Raw genomic sequence first — 19240 nt, forward strand, 5'->3', positions numbered from 1 at the left:
CATTAGATTTCTAACTTTTTGTTACTTAGTCAATTTTACCACCACTCTCTCGTTCGTTACGCTCATCCAGTCATCAACGTCGTTGCTGACTACTAGAAATGAATCCTTTAGTTAATTTCCATGAGATAACAACAACTAATCTCTTTACCAAATGGACACATAAAAGTTAACAAAAAGGCAATCTGAAAGTATTCATGTGGGTGAGATTTTCTTTTTTCCATTCAGGATTTTAAGTAATCATTATGCTAATGTTAGGATAGGGATAATATAAGTCATCATTTCAAGTGTTCTAGATTTTCACGTGTTCCTTACAAGTTCCAAGAACACTGATTTCTATTCATTTAATTCGTTTTTAAGCATAACGATTAAACAACGTATTTACCCGCCACTTCTCTTCACGAATCCTACGATATTTTGAATCTTTAACAATAATGATGATATAACCCATAGTGTACGCTTCTGCGCTTCATGTCCTGCATGAATGTATCAACTATATAATTTTAACGTTCATAATCCATATACTATAGCATGTTTGTTTTTATAAATATGAAAAGAATCGAATGTTTGGGCTTTGATTGAGATAGTTGAGCTCACGAAATAAAAAGGACTCGACTTAGCTTAATTCAAGGAAAGCATGAAAGAGAGTTTTGGCTTAGCATAACACAAGGACTGGGTCCAATTTCTCAAAGCTTAAAATAAAAACCACAGATCTTAAAACTCGCCTTTGTATATTCTTCCTCCATTTAATTTGCGATTCTTCTGCATGCTTCTTTCTTTCTCTCCCACATTTTTTCTTCCAAAACAAAACATTAAAAAGAAAATATTAATCAAAAGAAAATAGCTAGACATATTGAAGCTGGAAAAGAGAAATGGAGAGTTACCTCAACTCGAATTTCGACGTTAAGGCAAAGCATTCTTCGGAGGAAGTGCTCGAAAAATGGCGGAATCTTTGCAGCGTCGTCAAGAACCCGAAACGTCGGTTTCGCTTCACAGCCAATATCTCCAAGCGTTACGAAGCTGCTGCCATGCGCCGTACCAACCAGGTATATCTTCTATCATATTGCTTCTTTTATGTCTATTGGTTTTACGAAAATTGTAGATTGTGTAACCATTCCAATGTAAAACGGTATGGTAGCTTATAAACATTTAAAAACTGGATATATTAACCCTAATTTACTGACCCTTTTTATAAATATTTTTTAAACATCTTTTTTTTAAAGAAATCGGTCTAATGTTTTTCTTTTCGAGTTGATATAATAATCATAAATTACATTGGAACGCATCTAACTTGAGATTGAGTTTATAGCTTGCTCTATTTCTGTAAATTATTTTATTTTCCTTCAAAACGTTATTTGATAATTTGCTATATATATACAGGAGAAATTAAGGGTTGCAGTTCTTGTGTCAAAAGCCGCATTCCAGTTTATCTCTGGTGAGTAACTAATCTGAGACAGAGGAAACTTTAGAGCATTTTTTAAAAAAAAATTTTGTACTTTTTTAAGAAAGTGTATTGTTCTTGATTTTGAACTTTTTTTTTTTTTTTGTTATTCAGGTGTTTCTCCAAGTGACTACAAGGTTCCTGAAGAAGTTAAAGCTGCAGGGTTTGAGATTTGTGCGGATGAGTTAGGATCAATAGTGGAAGGTCATGATGTGAAGAAGCTTAAGTTCCATGGTGGAGTTGATGGTCTTTCAGGTAAGCTTAAGGCATGTCCCAATGCTGGTCTCTCAACACATGATTCTGACCAGTTGAGCAAGCGACAAGAGCTTTTTGGAATCAACAAGTTTGCAGAGAGTGAACTAAGAAGTTTTTGGGTTTTTGTTTGGGAAGCACTTCAAGACATGACTCTTATGATTCTAGGAGTTTGCGCTTTCGTGTCTTTGATAGTTGGAATTGCAACTGAAGGATGGCCTCAAGGCTCACATGATGGTCTTGGCATTGTAGCTAGTATCCTTTTGGTTGTATTTGTGACAGCAACAAGTGATTACAGACAGTCTTTGCAGTTCCGGGATTTAGATAAGGAGAAGAAGAAGATTACTGTTCAAGTTACGCGAAATGGGTTTAGACAGAAGATGTCAATATATGATTTGCTCCCTGGTGACGTTGTTCATCTTGCTATCGGCGATCAAGTTCCTGCGGATGGTCTTTTCCTCTCGGGGTTTTCTGTTGTCATCGATGAATCGAGTTTGACTGGAGAGAGTGAGCCTGTGATGGTGAGTGCACAGAACCCTTTCCTTCTCTCTGGAACCAAAGTTCAAGATGGGTCATGTAAGATGTTGGTTACAACAGTTGGGATGAGAACTCAATGGGGAAAGCTAATGGCAACTCTAAGTGAAGGAGGCGATGACGAAACTCCATTGCAGGTGAAACTTAATGGAGTTGCAACCATCATTGGTAAAATTGGTCTTTTCTTCGCTATTGTTACTTTTGCAGTTTTAGTGCAAGGAATGTTTATGAGAAAGGTTTCATTGGGAACTCACTGGAGGTGGTCTGGAGATGAAGCGTTGGAGCTTTTGGAATATTTTGCTATTGCTGTGACAATTGTTGTTGTTGCGGTTCCTGAAGGTTTACCATTAGCTGTCACACTTAGCCTCGCGTTTGCGATGAAGAAGATGATGAATGATAAAGCGCTTGTTCGACATTTGGCAGCTTGTGAGACAATGGGATCTGCAACTACTATTTGTAGTGACAAGACTGGTACTTTAACAACAAATCACATGACTGTTGTGAAGTCTTGCATTTGTATGAGTGTTCAAGATGTAGCAAGCAAAAGTTCTAGCTTGCAGTCTGAGATTCCTGAAGCTGCTCTGAAACTATTGCTCCAGTCGATTTTTAATAATACCGGTGGGGAAGTTGTTGTGAACGAACATGGGAAGACAGAGATATTGGGAACACCAACAGAGACTGCTATATTGGAATTAGGACTATCTCTTGGAGGTAAGTTTCAAGAAGAGAGACAATCTTACAAAGTTATCAAAGTTGAGCCTTTTAACTCAACAAAGAAAAGAATGGGAGTAGTCATTGAGCTCCCTGAAGGAGGACGTATTCGCGCTCACACGAAAGGAGCTTCCGAGATTGTTTTAGCAGCTTGCGATAAAGTTATCAACTCAAGCGGTGAGGCTGTTCCGCTTGATGAAGAATCTATCAAGTACTTGAATGTTACAATCAATGAATTTGCAAATGAAGCTCTTCGTACGCTTTGCCTTGCCTATATGGATATCGAAAACGGGTTTTCCCCGGATCAAGGCATTCCGGCCTCAGGGTTTACTTGCATAGGGATTGTTGGTATTAAAGACCCTGTTCGTCCTGGAGTCAGGGAGTCTGTGGAACTTTGTCGCCGTGCGGGTATTATGGTAAGAATGATTACAGGAGATAACATTAATACCGCAAAGGCTATTGCTAGGGAATGTGGCATCCTCACTGATGATGGTATAGCCATTGAAGGTCCTGTCTTTAGAGAAAAAAATCAAGAAGAGATGCTTGAACTCATTCCCAAGATTCAGGTAACCGTTTCTTGATTTAACCTTTTTAAAAAAAGATTTAACCTCTTTAACCTTCACTTTATATTATTCTAGGACTTAAACCAGATTTTGTTTTTCTTACAAGGTGATGGCTCGTTCGTCGCCCATGGACAAGCATACACTGGTGAAACAGTTAAGGACCACTTTTGATGAAGTTGTTGCTGTGACTGGTGATGGTACAAACGATGCACCAGCACTCCACGAGGCAGACATAGGATTAGCTATGGGGATTGCCGGAACTGAAGTGAGTAGGATATGTCGAAAAAGACTAATGTTAATAATTATGAGACTAATGTTAATAATTATGAAAACGACTCAAAATTTGTTTGAAAACTATTTTAGGTAGCAAAGGAGAGCGCAGATGTCATCATTCTAGACGATAATTTCAGCACAATCGTTACGGTGGCAAAGTGGGGACGTTCTGTTTACATTAACATTCAGAAGTTTGTGCAGTTTCAGTTAACAGTCAATGTTGTTGCACTCATTGTTAACTTCTCTTCAGCTTGTTTGACTGGTAAGTTAAAGGAATAGGCTGATTCAGTTTTATTCAAATTTTTATTTTTCTACTATTTTGTTCTTCTGTAGTTTCCATCTTTACTTTGTTTATGCGTTAATTCACAGGAAGTGCTCCTCTAACTGCTGTTCAACTACTTTGGGTCAACATGATAATGGACACACTTGGAGCTCTTGCTCTAGCTACAGAACCTCCGAACAACGAGCTAATGAAACGTATGCCAGTTGGGAGGAGAGGGAATTTCATTACCAACGCGATGTGGAGAAATATCTTAGGACAATCTGTGTACCAATTCGTTATCATTTGGTTCCTACAGGCCAAAGGAAAGTCTATGTTTGGTCTTGTTGGTTCTGACTCTACTCTTGTATTGAACACACTTATCTTCAACTGCTTTGTCTTCTGTCAGGTAAAATACTCATAACTTAGACTCACTTGAAACTTTTGTGGTATGATATATTGCGTGGTTTGTTCTTAATGTTACAGGTTTTCAATGAAATAAGCTCGCGGGAGATGGAAGAAATCGATGTTTTGAAAGGCATACTCGATAACTATGTCTTTGTGGTTGTTATTGGTGCAACAGTTTTCTTTCAGATCATAATCATTGAGTTCTTGGGCACATTTGCAAGCACCACACCACTTACAATAGTCCAATGGTTATTCAGCATACTTGTTGGCTTCTTGGGTATGCCTATCGCTGTTGGTTTGAAGAAAATACCTGTGTGATTGAAGACATAATACCGATAAAAATCTTGCTCTTATAGAAACAGAAGTTCCTATTGACACATGCAAAATTTTCACAAAGCTTTTGCCTTTTTGCATTTTTTTTTCGTGTTTACATTGTTGGCTAAGTTTGTGTTAAATAGGCTAATGACAATTAATCTACTCATCCATTTCTTTTGTTTCTTGGTTCTTAAATTGAATCCATGTTATCAACACCAAAATCAAAAACAAAATCTTGGACTAGATCGAGACTTGCCGAGAAAAAGACGAGTGACGATTAAAAAAATTAAAGAACAGAGAAGAAAGTGGACCATACTATAATTTTAAACTTAATTAAGAACCCTCTCTCTCTCTAAAGTCTAAAGTTATGTAGCTTTTTTGGTGGAGCCTTCATTGTGACACTATCAAATTCAAAGAGATACCATATGTCATTGTAAAATTATGTGAATCTCAGTTGTTGTTAGAATATAAGCTTTCAACACTGAAATATTGATCTGCAACACTGAAATAATTTTAAACAGCTCTCTATCTACAATTAGATCTGTCACTACCTCCGCGTATCAGAATTGCGTAACAATTTAGTTGTGGTTGACATTTTCACATTAAAAAATATTATGTTTAAAAATATACAAGTACTCAGACAATAAGTGTTTTGAATTAAAAACTATGTTTTAAATATACCAATAGTATTATATTGTAAATTTCTCAAATGTACTTCAACACAATCCTTTATAATATGCTCGCAAGATAATATGTCGAAACAAAATTAAAAATATTAGCATAAATGATATATTGAGATGTGAAAAACTCGATCCACCAATACATGGGAAATGCGCAAGATGAGATACATTCTTTTTTCTTCTAGTTACACCAAATCAATTTTATAGTATTATGTATATATATGAAGGGATTATTAAGAACAAAAAAAGTCAAAAGCCCTTGCATAAAACCATTTGTTCTAGTAACTCTGCCAATGCTTTTGGTAACAAAATACTTGTTTTTATATCAGATATAATCGATATAAATATTTTAAATATTTAAATTATCATTAAGATAATCTCAGATAATCCGAAACTCGTTCAAGTATCGGATAATACCACCATCCAAACTAAGATCTACTTATACACATATCAAAATCCTGTAATACATCAAAGATTTAGTCATAGCTATCTTTTTATTTTATCCAAATGTGGTCCACAGCTGTCCATTTGTGTAATCATCAGCATTTTTAGTTTATAATTTATTGGTCATTGTGCTTCATATCGTTTTGTTTTTTTTTTTTTTTTTTTTTTTTTTTTTTTTTTTTTGACAAACATATGCTTTATTCCATTAAAATAGAACACAACATACAACAAAGACAACAAAATTTAAGGAACAACAGTGTAACGCAATCCTCAAAGCCAATACACCGAAGAGATAAAGATAGATAAAGATCATCGGAATTGTAGACTTGAGAGCTATGAACCAACTCCTTGCAAGGGTTTTGGAACATGTGAGGTCAAGAAATAACGATGCTTCTTCCATGAATGCTTCGATGGATGAGAAGATGGCCACTGTCTTAGATTGAATACTAAGGGGTGTTGAAAAAGCTACAGCTGTGACCCGAAGGAGAGCTGTGCTAAGGGTTTGAGCAGGGTTAAGAATGCTCTGTTTGAGGAGAGATATAGGGATGATTGAGGTCTTAATCTCAAGGGTGAAACGCTTGAAGATGTTGTGGTAATCCCAACTACATTGAATTGGGATCATAATGCCACTAAGAGGGAGCTTCAAAAAGTTGATGAGAGGCAGTTTAGCGGGCTTATGTATCAGTCAGATTGGTGAAGAGAGCCTGAAGATACATCGGTAACCACAGTTCCATATGGACTGGATCATAATGCCGAGTTCATTCAAAATGTTAACTTCAAAATCAAAAGCCCTAGATGATTCTAATAACAGGTTTTCTAAAGAATTCTTCAACCAAACTAGCATCAATGGTAGTTTAATATCCAAATGCAGTCTTCGAACAAATGGTTCTATAAAGCTACACAGAGATTGCCTAGAGTGTGAGAGAATTGAGTTCCGATCGAACCTGAATAAAAACAGATTAATTTGTGGATCACCTTTTCGCAATGGACTCGAGAAGCTTAATGGGCCGAGAGTTAGTAAGCCCACCAATGAAAACCCTAGTTTTCCGATTGGGAACGGTTTATATGCACTGTATTGTGACAGAATTTGAGTCCTTAAGAAAAGATTAACTGTTTTTAAACAATATTTGTGGGTTCTTGTCAGTTTTAGAACAAAATAATAATAAATCTTTATACATACAAGTAAACACTCTGAATACATCTCTAGCTCTTATAATCAATTATATACATTTGATTGTGATAAAATTTGACTATGCAGTAACAAATCAGTTTAATGCTTCTAAGCAATGTTTGTGGATTCTGAGATTATTAGGACACGCAAGTAAAATATTCTGGCACTAAACCATTCATCGAATAACATTTTGTCAATGGTTTTGTATTCCGAATTTCTAAAATGTGAATTGACGCAAACCTATAGAATATGTCCGCTTGATGGTCCGCCGAAACAGAATTATAGATATAAACAGAAATCATAGATTGAGATGTTAAAACGTCGATCCACCATAACATGGGAAATATGTAAGATGAAAAAAAATTTCTTTAGAAAATATACATAAACACAACAATAAGTGCTTTGAATTTTTCTTCCGGATGGTTTCTCCAAATAAATTTCTAATATTATGTATATGAAGGGATTGTTAGGCTACGAAAGTCAAAATGTCAGGCACAAAAATATTACTGTGCCAGTTGTTTTATATTCCAAATTTCTAATCGTGTTTCGACATAATCCTTTAAAATATGTCCGCAAGATAATCTTTTAAAATAAAATTAAAGCTACTAGCATTAGGTAAATAATACATTGAGATGTGAAAAAATCGATCGGTTTTGTCTTGTTGACATTGATCCATCTATCGAATCAAATTTCTTGTTAGACCGAGAGTAAAATAAAGGGTTCTAAAATAAATAATATTAATTGAAAATATACTGTCCTACAGATGGCTCTTCAGTCTGCAACGTGGAACTAGTGCTCACATTTTATAAAGCATCACCAAACCCTCTATTATTGGCATATAAAAAAATATATATTTTGTGAAATGCTTTAAGATGGTAAAGATCATTGTTCTAATATTTCGAAACTGAGAGAGAATGAAATTAACACTAAAATTGCTGCTTTTCCTTCTGTTTACCTTGAATCATGTTGATTCTGGCTCTATCGTCAAGTTTCTTCCTGGTTTTGAAGGCCCTCTTCCTTTCGAACTCGAAACCGGGTTTGTTAAATGCCTCTTCATTTAATTTTTTCATCTAATTAATGCAATTATGTTTGTGAGTTTGGAGTTTGTAATTAGTCATTCTTCTGAATGAAGGTACATTGGTATTGGTGAGAAAGAAGAAATGCAATTGTTCTACTACTTTATCAAGTCTGAGAACAATCCAAAAGAAGACCCTCTTCTTCTATGGTTAAATGGGGGGCCTGGATGTTCTTCTAACACTGGTCTATTTTTCGAGAATGGTAAATCTATTTTTTTTTTTTGTCAAGGTAAATCTATTTTTTTTGCTTCTTTCTCGACCTAAGGATATATCAGGACCTGTGGTTTTCTTTAATTCTTTCTTAGGACCTCTGGCTTTGAAGTCCGAGGTTTACAATGGAAGTGTCCCTTCTTTGGTCTCTACTACATACTCGTGGACAAAGGTAGAAGAAGGTGTGTTCATATATGTTAATCAAAAACCCAATGATGGATCAATTTTTTTGATCATTTTTCAGATGGCGAACATAATATATTTGGATCAGCCTGTTAGAACTGGCTTCTCCTACTCGAGAACCCCACTTATTGATAAGCCTAGCGACACAGGCGAAGTTAAGAGGATCCGTGAGTTTCTTCAAAAGGTAAAGGACAAACTTAATTTATTATCTCGAGAAGCATTTGTCTTTTTGCATTAACATAATAATCCCTTCCTTCGATACTAGATGTAGTTTGGATTTTTTTGAACACAAATTGTAAACAAATGATGATTTAGAGGGGTTTTTGCAATATATATCTTAATATATTTATATTGAAAACCTGAAATGTTTATAAAAAGTTTTGTGCAAAACCCCCTCTAAATCATCATTAGTTTACAGTTTTGCCCTTTATTTTCCAAAAATATAGATTAATCTGATGAAGTCAAAAATAAATTAACTATTACTTTTAAACGTATTTTCTAAACGTTTCTATGATCACATAGATTAGATTTTCAAAATTACAAATGTAGATTTCGACTCCTCATACAAATGTAGATTTCGACTCCTCATACAAATGTAGATTTCGACTCCTTATTATCGGGGTTTCAAACTGATATATTATCTATCAACATTTTACAAATTTTGACAATTATAACGACATGTTATATTGCGAGTTATTTTATACTTTGCATGAATAATTTGCATTTTTAGATGGTAGAAGATAAAGTTACAAAAAAAAAAAATGGTGACTTGGAAGGTGGTTTTGCATAATACCCTTTATATAACTATACTTAAACTAAAATGGAGAATGTAATTATAGCAAGTTTAACCATAGCAATTAGTTGAACTCATTAAAACATTCCGTTTTATCTACTATCCAAATTAGTCAAACTTGGGCACTTGGCATAGCTTGAATTTTTATTTACTTTCAAAACTTATTTAAACACAAATCTTGGGAGCCTTTTTCTCTTTCTCAGTGGCTAAACAAACATCCACAGTTTTCTTCAAACCCTTTTTATGCTGCCGGAGATTCTTATTCTGGTATGACTGTTCCGGCCCTCGTTCAAGAAATCTCAAAAGGTATCCTTGCATACTTTCTTTGAATATCGTTCAACCGGTTACCGATATAGTCTCTAACTTTAAAATAACATAGACACTATGATGCAGGAAATTATATATGTTGCGAACCTCCTATAAATCTACAGGTAATTGGTAATTTGTACTTTCCTCAGAATACTAACGTTAAATTTTTTAAAGGTCTGATCAACTAATATGATAGACTGATATGTGTTGTCAAGAAAAAAAGAGAGACTGATAGTTATATATTCTTACCAAAAACAGGGATATGTGCTCGGGAACCCGATAACACATTATGAAGAAGACGAAAAGTATCGCGTTCCATTTTCTCATGGAATGGGACTAATATCAAGTGAACTATACGAGGTAAATGGCATGCTTAATTAGTTAAGTTTTTCATTAGAGAGTTTTATATCGAAGAGTCTAGTTAACCTCGACAAATTTTCAAAAAAAATCTAAATGTTATACAACAACTAATGTTCTAAACATTGTACAGTCAATTAGGAGCGCCTGCAAAGGAAATTATTTCAATGTGGATCCAAGTAACACAAAATGTTTGAAACTTGTTGAGGAATACCATAAGGTACACACTTGGAAATTTGGTCGATGTTCAGTAACTTATCAGATAGTGATTAATATATCTAAATCAGTTTTTTTTTTTTTTTTTTTAAATTTACAGTGTATCGACAAACTGAATGAATATCATATATTATTACCAGATTGCAACATGACATCTTCTGATTGCTTTGTAAGTAATACATCATTTAATTTCTTCATATAAAACAGTAAAAGGGTTTCATAACTGTCATTTATATATTACTTCAAATTCGAAAAAACATATTCTTACGGTTATTTTTGCAGCTATATCCATATTATCTCCTTAGCTTTTGGGCCAACGATGAGAGTGTTCGCGATGCTCTTCATATTAAAAAGGTATACGCCAAGTTTATATTAAAATAATTTATAAAGTGTGATGATAGTAAAGAGAAAAAATCTAAACTATTGACGATATATGATTAAAGGGGAGTATAGGAGAGTGGGTGCGATGTAATCGGAGTAACCCATACAACAAAGACATCAAGAGCAGCGTACCATACCATATGAATAACAGTATTAGTGGCTACCGATCTCTCATCTACATGTAAGAGTTAAATAATTAATTCTTAATTCTAAAGAATCTGATCAAAAATTTCATAATCAGAGAGTTAAACCAAAATATGACTTACCAAACAATTTTGACATTATTTTACTTTAAACCCAAATAAAAGGAAATCAAAACTGGTTTAGTGAATTGAATTAAACCAAAAGTTGTTATTATTTTTGTTTTAAACCCAAATAAAAGGAAATAAAAAATGGTTAGTGAATTGAAGAAAACTAAGGGTGGAAATGGTTGCAGTAGGGATGAACGAGTTGAAAAAATATGAGTTGAATAAAATTGGCTGAATAACATTCGACTCATTCATCCACTAAATAGGAGATGAAAGAGTTGAATAAATTTCCTTTATAATTTGTTCATTTCTCCAGCTTTTGGTTGAATAGATTGAATAAGTTTTCCAACTTATGCATCTCAAATGGTAAAAAATTGGATGAATAATCATTCAACCTATTAATTTAAGTCATCCATTTGCACCCTAAACCGAATAAACAAGAGTTTTTTTTATTTATTTTAATTCTAGGCACATCCATATTAAGTAAATATCAAATTTACAAAAAAAAATGTATATATATTTCTGAAGTATTTTCTAAAACCAACCAAACCAAAACTAAACTGAAAACTAAACCGAATTGCATCCTGCTGAAACGAAGCAAACCAGATTACAAATAGATTTTGTTTGGATGATTTAGTTTCTCTCAAATCAAGAAAGATCGAAGACAAAAAAATCAAATTGAAACCAATATATACATTAAACCAAAATTTCCATTCCTACCAACAAAATTTATGAGGTTATAATTTTTGTGCGTTTTATGGTTGAACAGTGGTGATCATGATTTGGTGGTTCCTTTCCTTGCAACTGAGGCCTGGATAAAATCTCTAAATTACTCCATCATTCATGAATGGAGGCCTTGGATGATAAAAGATCAAATCGCTGGGTATATATATATTTTGTCTTTTAGCTTTTTCTTGTTCATTCATTTTCCCATCATATCACAGACTTATAAAGCTTCCGCTAAATTCATTCATTCATGTCTGTTTCCATGACAGATACACGAGAACTTATTCCAATAAGATGACATTTGCTACTGTCAAAGCAAGTCTTCTTGTTTCATTTTAATATTTTAATTACTCATTACATTAAATCAACATTATTTTCTAATTGTTTTGAGACTTTTTATTATAGGGAGGTGGGCACACAGTAGAGAATAAACCAAATGAGTCTTTTATCATGTTTCAACGGTGGATTAGTGGCCAACCATTGTGATCGAGGGTCATGGTCTTTAAGTATACAATAAAAAAGTATGTAACATGAAATGTTTGTATACATTACAACTGTCTCCCAACAGTTCGACATGCTTTGGAGGGAGATAGATAGTTAGTAACCAATAAAGGAGGTACGTACAGGCTCGTCTTGGGTATAAGGAGACTAGGTGCGACAGACCTAAAAGTTCCTGGTTTAAAAAAATAAAAACACATAATGCTTTTGTTTGTTGTTAAAGTTACATTTTTTCGGATTATTTCTTATGTTCAGATAGATTATTGTTCTATGTTATGTTGTTCCTCGTACATTAACCAGAGGAAAATCTGGGGTACGCACCCGGATACACATTTTAGTTTTAATTTATTTTTTTTTGTTTCTTTTTTTGAACCAAAAAAAAAATTATTATTTTGTTTCTTTTAGTATACATGTAAAACAATTGATAATTTATAAATGGTTAAAAAAAACTTTTTAGGGTTTATAATTTAGTTAATTATTTTTGTAATAGAATAAGTTATTATTGAAAATGGAAAACAAGAATAAAAAATGTATTTTTTGCAAATGCACCATGTAAGTTTAACATATTGTAATTGTATAAAAGAGGGTAAAAATAAAAATAGCAAAAAAATAAATTTTTGTGTAATTGTAATTGTAAGTTTTTGTGGTTTATGTAATTTTTGTGTTTTCTTCTTTTTGTTTTCTCTGAACTTTTTGTCAAAATTTTGCGAAATTGTATAAATTTTTACATTGTTACCAAAAAAAAAAAAAGACACAACATGTAGAAGATCAATTAAAAATAAATGAAAGGTCACGGAAGCAACGTACGTACCTTATCAATAAAAACAGTATACTGACTGAAAAATCGAATTGGAAATATATGGTCCTAAAAATTATGACTACCACCGTGGAGTGACAAGTGGACCTCGCATTTCACAAAACCTCTATTATTGGTAATTGTTATAAAGATCCTTGTTTCCTTGTAGAACACACTCTTTAGAAACTAGTAAAAGAAAATGAATTTAACACAAAAATTTCTGCTTCTGCTTCTATTTGTCTTGAGTCATCATGCTGAATCTAGCTCTATCGTCAAGTTTCTTCCTGGTTTTGAAGGCCCTCTTCCTTTCGAACTCGAAACCGGGTTTGTTAAATGCCTCTTCATTTGATTTTTTTCTTCTAATTAATGCAATTATGTTTGTGAGTTTGGAGTTTGTAATTAGTCATTCTTCTGAATGAAGGTACATTGGTATTGGTGAGAAAGAAGAAATACAATTGTTCTACTACTTTATCAAGTCTGAGAACAATCCAGACGAAGACCCTCTTCTTCTATGGTTAACCGGAGGGCCTGGATGTTCTTCTAACACTGGCCTATTTCTCGAGAATGGTAAATCTATATTTTTTTGCTTCTTGCTCGATCTAAGGATATATCAGGACCTGTGGTTTTCTTTCTTTCTTAGGACCTCTGGCTTTTAAGTCCGAGGTCTACAATGGAAGTGTCCCTTCTTTGGTCTCTACTACATACTCGTGGACAAAGGTAGGAGAAGGTGTGTTCATATATATAATAATCAAAAACCCAAGGATGGATCAATTTTTTTGATCATTTTTTCAGATGGCGAACATAATATTTTTGGATCAGCCTGTTAGAACTGGCTTCTCCTACTCGAGAACCCCACTTATTGATAAGCCTAGCGACACAGGCGAAGTTGAGAGGATCCGTGAGTTTCTTCTAAAGGTAAAGGACAAACTTAATTTATTATCTTGAAGCATTTGTCTTTTTGCATTAACATAATAATCCCTTCCTTCAATACTAATGTAGTTTGGATTTTTTTTACACAGATTGTAAACAAATGATGATTTAGAGGGGTTTTCCCTTTTCAAAGTTACAAATGTAAATTTCGACTCCTTATTGTCGGGGTTCAAATTGATATATTGCCTATCAACATTTTACAAATTTTAACTGTGATAACGACATATTAAATCGCATATTATTTTTTAGTTTGCGTGAAAACTTGCATTTTTGGAAAACAAAGGATAAAGTTGCAAAAAAAAAAGGTGATTTGGAAGGTGTTTTTCCATAATACCCTTTATGTAACTATACTTAAGCTAAATTAATGGAGAATGTAATTATAGCAAGTTTAACCATAGCAATTAGTTGAACTCACTAAAACATTCCGTTTCATCTACTATCCAAATTAGCCAAACTTGGCATAGCTTGAATTTTTATTTACTTTCAAAACTTATTTAAACATAAATCTTAAGAGCCTTTTTTTTCTTTCTCAGTGGCTAAACAAACATCCAACGTTTTCTTCAAACCCTTTTTATGCTGCCGGAGATTCTTATTCTGGTATGACTGTTCCGGCCCTCGTTCAAGAAATCTCAAAAGGTATCCTCGCATACTTTCTTTGAATATCATTCAACCGATATAGTCTCTAACTTTAAAATAACATAGACACTATGATGCAGGAAATTATATATGTTGCGAACCTCCTATAAATCTACAGGTATTGATAATTTGTACTTTCTTCAGAATATTAACGTTAAATTATTAAAGTTCTGATCAAATAATATGATAGACTGATATGTGTTGGGAAAATAAGAGAGACTGATAGTTATATATATTCTTACCAAAAACAGGGATATGTGCTCGGGAACCCGATAACACATATTGAAGAAGAGATAAAGTATCGCGTTCCATTTTCTCATGGAATGGGACTAATATCAGATGAACTATACGAGGTAAATGGCATGCTTTATTAGTTAAATTTTTCATTAGAGAGTTTTATATCGAAGAGTCTAGTTAACCTCGACAATTTTTCAAAAAAAAATTAAATGATATACAACAACTAATGTTCTAAACATTGTTTTTTAACAGTCAATTAGGAGTGCCTGCAAAGGAAATTATTTCAATGTGGATCCAAGTAACACAAAATGTTTGAAACTTGTTGAGGAATACCATAAGGTACACACTTGGAAATTTGGTCGATGTTCAGTAACTTATCAGATAGTGATTAATTATCTAATTCAGATTTTTTTTAAAATTTACAGTGTATCGACAAACTGTATGAATATAATATATTATTACCAGATTGCAACATGACATCTTCTGATTGCTTTGTAAGTAATACATCATTTAATTTCTTCATATAAAACAGTAAAAGGGTTGCATAACTGTCATTTATATATTACTTCAAATTCGAAGAAACATGACATCTTACGGTTGTTTTTGCAGTTATATCCATATTATCTCCTTAACTTTTGGGCCAACGATGAGAGTGTTCGCGATGCTCTTCATATTAAAAAGGTATACGCCAAGTTTATATTAAGATCATTGATAAAGTGATGATAGTAAAGAGAAAAAATCTAAACTATTGACGATATATGATTAAAGGGGAGTATAGGAGAATGGGTGATATGTAGTCGGAGTAACGCATACAACAACGACATCAAGAGCAGCGTACCATACCATATGCATAACAGTATTAATGGCTACCGATCTCTTATCTACAGGTAAGAGTTAAATAATTAAATCTTTATTTTAAAGAACCTGATCTAAATTTTCATAATCAGAGACATGCATCGAGCCAGAGCAAACTGAATTAAACCAAAATATTATTATTTTAGTTTTTTTTTTTTGTCAAACATTTTAGTTTTAAACCCAAATAAAATGAAATCAAAACTGGTTTAGTGAGTTGAAGAAAACTAAACCGAATAAACAAGAGTTTTTTTTTTTTAATTATAGGCGCATCCATATTGAGTAAATATCAAATTTACGAAAACAATTAATGTATATATATGTTTTTAAGTATTTTTCTAAAACCAACCAAAACTAAACTGAACACTAAACCGAATTGCATCCTGCTGAAACGAAGGAACCAATATTACAAGATCGAAAAATTGAAACCAATATATTTACCTTAAACCAAAATGTCCATTCCTACCAAAAACATTTAAGAGATTATAATTTTTTGTGTGGTTTATGGTGGAACAGTGGTGATCATGATTTAGTGGTTCCTTTCCTTGCTACTGAGGCCTGGATAAAATCTCTAAATTACTCCATCATTCATGAATGGAGACCTTGGATGATAAAAGATCTAATCGCTGGGTATATATATATATATATATTTTGTCTTTAGCTTTTTCTTGTTCATTCATATCTCATCATATCGCAGACTATATAAAGCTCCCGTAAAATCATTAATGTCTTTTTCCATTGCAGATACACAAGAACTTATTCCAATAAGATGACATTTGCTACAGTCAAAGAAAGTCTTCTTGTTTCATCTTAATATTTTTATTACTCAATTTCATTAAATCAACAGTATTTTCTAATTGTTTTGAGCCTTTTTATTATAGGGAGGTGGGCACACAGTAGAGAATAAACCTAATGAGTCTTTTATCATGTTTCAACGGTGGATTAATGGCCAACCTTTGTGATCGAGGGTCATGGTTTTTAAGTATATAATAAAAAAATATGTAACATGAAATGTTTGTATACATTACAATTATCTATTTCCTGCGTTTTTTATTACTTGTCGTTCTAGAGTTAAAATTTTGTGTCATAATACTTGTCGTTTTAGATTTCCAATGCAAATATTTGGTAAATATTCCAATTTTATCCAACTGTTTTAATGTTTTAACCAATCAAAAGATTAGAAAATATATTTACAAAAATAAAACAATAAAATTAATAGTTTTCTTAATCTGTGTGAAACAACCTTAAACGACAATTAATGGTTTTCTTACTATCTACGTGTTTGTCTCTCCCAACAATTTGACATGCTTTGGAGGGAGATAGATAGTACTCCTTCTGTTTTACAAAGAGTGTCATTTTGGCCTGATTTTTTTGTTTCAAATTAAGTGTCATTTTAGATTTTCAATGTAATATTAAGCATAAATTTCCAACTTTAACCTCATATTCATTGAAAAATATCAAGAGTCAATATCAATTTTAAGGGTATAAGAGATATTTAAATATGTTTTCTTAATTTGTGTGTAAAGTGTCAAAATGACACTTATTATGAAACAGAGGGAGTAATCAATAAAGGAGGCACCTAAAGGCTCGTCTTGGGTCTAAGGAGACTACATGCGACAGACTAAAAGTTCCTGGTTAAAAAAAATAAAAACGCATAATGCTTTTGTTTGTTGTTAGGTAACATTTTTTTAGATGATTTCTTATGTTCGGATAGATTAGTGTTCTATGTTATATTGATCCTTTCACATTAACCAGAGGAAAATCTGGGTTACGCGCCCGGATACACATTTTAGTTTTAATTTTTTTTTTTTGTTGTTTCTTTTAGTATATATACAGGTAAAACAATGGATAATTTATTTAATGTAATTTATAATTTTTAGATTTTTTTGTTTTAAGTTTGAGTTCTATATTTTATATTTAGGATATAGTTTTGATGGGTAGGAACTTTTTTTTTTTTTTGACAACAAAAAATCAGCTCATATGAGTCAATTGGGTGGAAAACTGTTTACATACAAAACAACATGATGTAGAGATGTACGTGCTTGACGTACCAAAGAATCTACACTTACGTTTACATTTCGAAAAACTAGAGATAAAGAGAAAGAATAAAACTCCACCCTATCAATCTTAATGTCGTTGAAGTATGTTGAAGAGTAGGGTTTAAAATTTAAAATTTAATCATCTTTTTGTACATAGAATTGAGTATTATTGAAAATAGATAACAAGAGGATATATTTTTGCAAAAAAGTATAGAAAAAGGTATTTGCAAATGCTCCAAGTTAATTAAACATATTGTAATTGTGTAAAATAGGACAAAAATGAAATTGACAAAAAGGTATTTTTGAAAAGTGTATATACAAAAAGATATTTCTAACAATTTCTTTTTTTTTGGGGACATTTAGAAAATGGTAGTTTTATCTGAATATCTAAAATTTGGGTATAATAATTAAGATTTAACTCTTATCAATTATTATAATATCAATTTTATATTATCACACTATATGAACCAAGAGTTCTTTAAACTTCATTTTAAAAATTTTATAATAAAAAATATTTAAGGGATACCATTAGATTAGAAATATAATATAAGAGTTCATTTAAGTGTTATTTTTTTTTTTTGGAAAATACAATGGTATGTAAATGTAAATGTAAATATAATTAAAAACTGAAGATAAATTAAAAAATAGTGTCTTGAACTCTATAACGACGACACATCAGTTTTTTTAGAGAATGCTTCTCAGTTAATATGTAAAAGATTACTAAATTTAAAATCATATTAACACCAACATGTTTATCTTCATCCTTTAGAGGATTTAAATAAAAAGGTAATATTGTAATAATAAGACAACATTTATTTGTGTCTTTGGAGAAGCTGTAAGCGTTAATTCTTTAGGTTTTAAAGGTTGGCTTTGCTCGTGGCAACAACGATGAGGATTCTAGCTCTTTTGAGTTGAAGAAACCATATAAATGTCCAAACTGTAAAATTTGGAATCAGTGTTCCACTTGTGATTTCTCCCTGTTTTCTGTTTATGTTATGTTGTAATTTTTGGTGGTTTATGTAATTTTTGGTTTTTCTTCTTTTTTGTTTTATGTGAAATTTGCGAAACTGTATAAATTTTTACATTGATACCAAAAAAAAAAAAAGACACAACATGTGAAAAGATCAATTCAAAATAAATGAAAGGTCACGAAAGCAGCGTACATACCTTATCAATAAAATCAGTAGATACTATTCAACGTGGATGGACTAGTGATCTCGCATTTCACAAAACCTCTGTTATTGGTAATTACTAGGGATGAGAACCCGCGCGTTGCGCGGGATTATATGCTAATTAGGCTTGGCTCAAATTTTACATAGATCCATTGGTATATCATTAATGAAAAAACCTATATATCCCATGAAAACATCCTCCATTATACACTTCCAGAACTCGAGTTTGAGCCTTTGTAATGTAGTTTTTTTAGAAAAACTAAGAATTTCAAAACAATGTTTTATGATTTAAATATATTTGATATTTTTAAATTGATTATTTTGCTATTAATTCTATTTTTAGTTTTTTGATTACACATGCAAGAATTTGTGGACTATGAATGGTTAAGATGTTTTGGTAATAATTAGTAATAATACTTTTTTATAAGATGTTTACTTTTCAAAATTTCATGTAGAAGATATTTTCGTTTCCTCATTAATGATTCAAATATTATTATAAAAAAAGGTAACGATAAATGTATATATGATTTTGG

At 32.3% G+C, this 19240-nt stretch overlaps 3 protein-coding genes across 17 annotated transcripts; all 3 read left to right on the forward strand.

The window, feature by feature from the left end:
- Window positions 1-258: 258 nt before the first annotated feature.
- Window positions 259-4932, forward strand: LOC104713738 (putative calcium-transporting ATPase 7, plasma membrane-type). Its single transcript, XM_010430927.3, has 7 exons — window positions 259-1043; window positions 1378-1432; window positions 1553-3501; window positions 3605-3763; window positions 3862-4033; window positions 4141-4439; window positions 4517-4932. Exons 1-7 carry the CDS (start codon window positions 870-872, stop codon window positions 4754-4756), a joined length of 3048 nt encoding a protein of 1015 aa, XP_010429229.1. The 5' UTR covers window positions 259-869; the 3' UTR covers window positions 4757-4932.
- Window positions 4933-7791: 2859 nt separating this feature from the next.
- Window positions 7792-12407, forward strand: LOC104713739 (serine carboxypeptidase-like 11). Of its 7 annotated transcripts, none has more exons than XM_087464416.1 (14): window positions 7792-8084; window positions 8181-8326; window positions 8430-8506; window positions 8579-8701; window positions 9514-9616; window positions 9704-9741; window positions 9878-9979; window positions 10110-10196; window positions 10293-10361; window positions 10475-10546; window positions 10636-10754; window positions 11591-11704; window positions 11817-11866; window positions 11957-12407. In XM_087464416.1, exons 1-14 carry the CDS (start codon window positions 7963-7965, stop codon window positions 12031-12033), a joined length of 1299 nt encoding a protein of 432 aa, XP_087320542.1. In that variant the 5' UTR covers window positions 7792-7962; the 3' UTR covers window positions 12034-12407. The 7 variants fall into 7 exon arrangements, with proteins under 7 accessions (XP_087320542.1, XP_010429230.1, XP_087320543.1 ...); XM_010430928.3 differs by having other exon boundaries at window positions 11817-11862; window positions 11953-12407; XM_087464417.1 differs by having other exon boundaries at window positions 9535-9616.
- A 388-nt stretch (window positions 12408-12795) lies between these two features.
- On the forward strand, window positions 12796-16626 carry LOC104713741 (serine carboxypeptidase-like 12). 9 transcript variants are annotated; one of them, XM_087464409.1, is made up of 14 exons: window positions 12796-13165; window positions 13263-13408; window positions 13482-13558; window positions 13634-13756; window positions 14305-14407; window positions 14488-14525; window positions 14659-14760; window positions 14897-14983; window positions 15070-15138; window positions 15254-15325; window positions 15413-15531; window positions 16013-16126; window positions 16241-16290; window positions 16378-16626. In XM_087464409.1, exons 1-14 carry the CDS (start codon window positions 13041-13043, stop codon window positions 16401-16403), a joined length of 1251 nt encoding a protein of 416 aa, XP_087320535.1. In that variant the 5' UTR covers window positions 12796-13040; the 3' UTR covers window positions 16404-16626. The 9 variants fall into 9 exon arrangements, with proteins under 9 accessions (XP_087320535.1, XP_087320540.1, XP_087320533.1 ...); XM_087464407.1 differs by having other exon boundaries at window positions 12889-13165; window positions 16382-16626; XM_087464410.1 differs by having other exon boundaries at window positions 12897-13165; window positions 13661-13756.
- Window positions 16627-19240: the final 2614 nt, after the last annotated feature.

This window comes from Camelina sativa, chromosome 9 (assembly GCF_030686135.1).
Source record: "Camelina sativa cultivar CO46 ecotype springtype chromosome 9, ASM3068613v1".
In the NCBI taxonomy this organism is placed as follows: domain Eukaryota; kingdom Viridiplantae; phylum Streptophyta; class Magnoliopsida; order Brassicales; family Brassicaceae; genus Camelina; species Camelina sativa.

What these genes read in the sequence shown, in the direction of transcription:
- LOC104713739 (XM_087464416.1), top strand. Translation starts at nt 7,963, where the DNA reads ATGAAATTAACACTAAAATTGCTGCTTTTCCTTCTGTTTACCTTGAAT. An exon ending in AACCTCCTATAAATCTACAG is followed by an intron (nt 9,742 to 9,877) that starts GTAATTGGTAAT and finishes TACCAAAAACAG; the next exon opens with GGATATGTGCTCGGGAACCC. An exon ending in ATTTGCTACTGTCAAAGCAA is followed by an intron (nt 11,867 to 11,956) that starts GTCTTCTTGTTT and finishes TATTATAGGGAG; the next exon opens with GTGGGCACACAGTAGAGAAT.
- LOC104713738 (XM_010430927.3), top strand. Translation starts at nt 870, where the DNA reads ATGGAGAGTTACCTCAACTCGAATTTCGACGTTAAGGCAAAGCATTCT. An exon ending in CCATGCGCCGTACCAACCAG is followed by an intron (nt 1,044 to 1,377) that starts GTATATCTTCTA and finishes ATATATATACAG; the next exon opens with GAGAAATTAAGGGTTGCAGT. An exon ending in TGGGGATTGCCGGAACTGAA is followed by an intron (nt 3,764 to 3,861) that starts GTGAGTAGGATA and finishes AAACTATTTTAG; the next exon opens with GTAGCAAAGGAGAGCGCAGA.
- LOC104713741 (XM_087464407.1), top strand. Translation starts at nt 13,041, where the DNA reads ATGAATTTAACACAAAAATTTCTGCTTCTGCTTCTATTTGTCTTGAGT. An exon ending in CGTTCAAGAAATCTCAAAAG is followed by an intron (nt 14,408 to 14,487) that starts GTATCCTCGCAT and finishes ACTATGATGCAG; the next exon opens with GAAATTATATATGTTGCGAA. An exon ending in ATAAAAGATCTAATCGCTGG is followed by an intron (nt 16,127 to 16,240) that starts GTATATATATAT and finishes TTTCCATTGCAG; the next exon opens with ATACACAAGAACTTATTCCA.